The 801-nt window shown below is 53.4% G+C and overlaps 1 protein-coding gene across 1 annotated transcript; it reads left to right on the top strand.

The window, feature by feature from the left end:
* Positions 1-199: 199 nt before the first annotated feature.
* On the top strand, positions 200-760 carry LOC108524192 (C-X-C motif chemokine 5; the record flags this gene model as incomplete). Its single annotated transcript, XM_017865176.1, has 3 exons — positions 200-308; positions 436-568; positions 677-760. Coding segments are annotated over exons 1-3 (326 nt in total), but the record flags the coding sequence as incomplete, so codon positions are not given.
* Between the last annotated feature and the right edge of the window lie 41 nt (positions 761-801).

The raw sequence follows: 801 nt of genomic DNA, 5'->3' as shown, positions 1-801 counted from the left end.
CTTCTTTCCACACTGCCCCTGAATTCAGGGAATTTCCCCAGCATCCCAAAGCTTGAGTTTCCTGTCAGCGGGGAGAGATGAATGTAGATAAAAGGAGTGCAAAAGGCACTAGGAAGCCTTAGTGCTCCGGATCCTCCAATCTCTGCTCCTCCACTCAGTTCAGGAACCCGCGACCGCTCACAGGGATCTCTTGACCACTATGAGCCTCCTGTCCAGTCGCGCGGCCAGTGTTCCGGGTCCTTCGGGCTCCTTGTGCGCGCTGCTCGCGCTGCTGCTGCTGTTGACTCCGCCAGGGCCCCTCAGCACAGGTGGGAGCACCTGGTACACGGGACGCACTGGGGCACAGCGGTGCTTCCTAGCCTCTGTGGGGCAGTTGCCTTCCTGGGAACTCACCAAGCAACCTGCCCTATAAAGATGTCTCTCTTTCTTCTCCAGGTGGTCCTGTCGCTGCTGCGTTGAGAGAGCTGCGTTGCAGTTGTTTACAGACCACGCAGGGAGTTCAACCCGAAATGATCAGTAATCTGCAGGTGTTCGCCATAGGCCCGCAGTGCTCCGAGGTGGAAGTGGTGTAAGTTCTGTGCTGCTCTGTCCACTGTGACCTTGAAGAGGAAAGTCCCGCAGCCTAGGTCTTCAATCTTTCTATCTCATGAGTGTATCTTCCTTTTCTTTCCTTCAGAGCCTCCCTGAAGAACGGGACGGAAATTTGTCTGGATCCACAAGCCCCTTTTCTAAAGAAAGTCATCCAGAAAATTTTGGACGGGTACTTGTCATTTTGATCTTTGTGGTTTTAAATCTCATCTA

This window comes from Rhinopithecus bieti, unplaced genomic scaffold (assembly GCF_001698545.2).
Source record: "Rhinopithecus bieti isolate Rb0 unplaced genomic scaffold, ASM169854v2 scaffold_82352, whole genome shotgun sequence".
In the NCBI taxonomy this organism is placed as follows: Eukaryota; Metazoa; Chordata; class Mammalia; order Primates; family Cercopithecidae; genus Rhinopithecus; species Rhinopithecus bieti.
The sequence above is the reverse complement of the archived record's forward strand: the minus strand, read 5'-3'. Positions and strand labels throughout refer to the sequence as shown.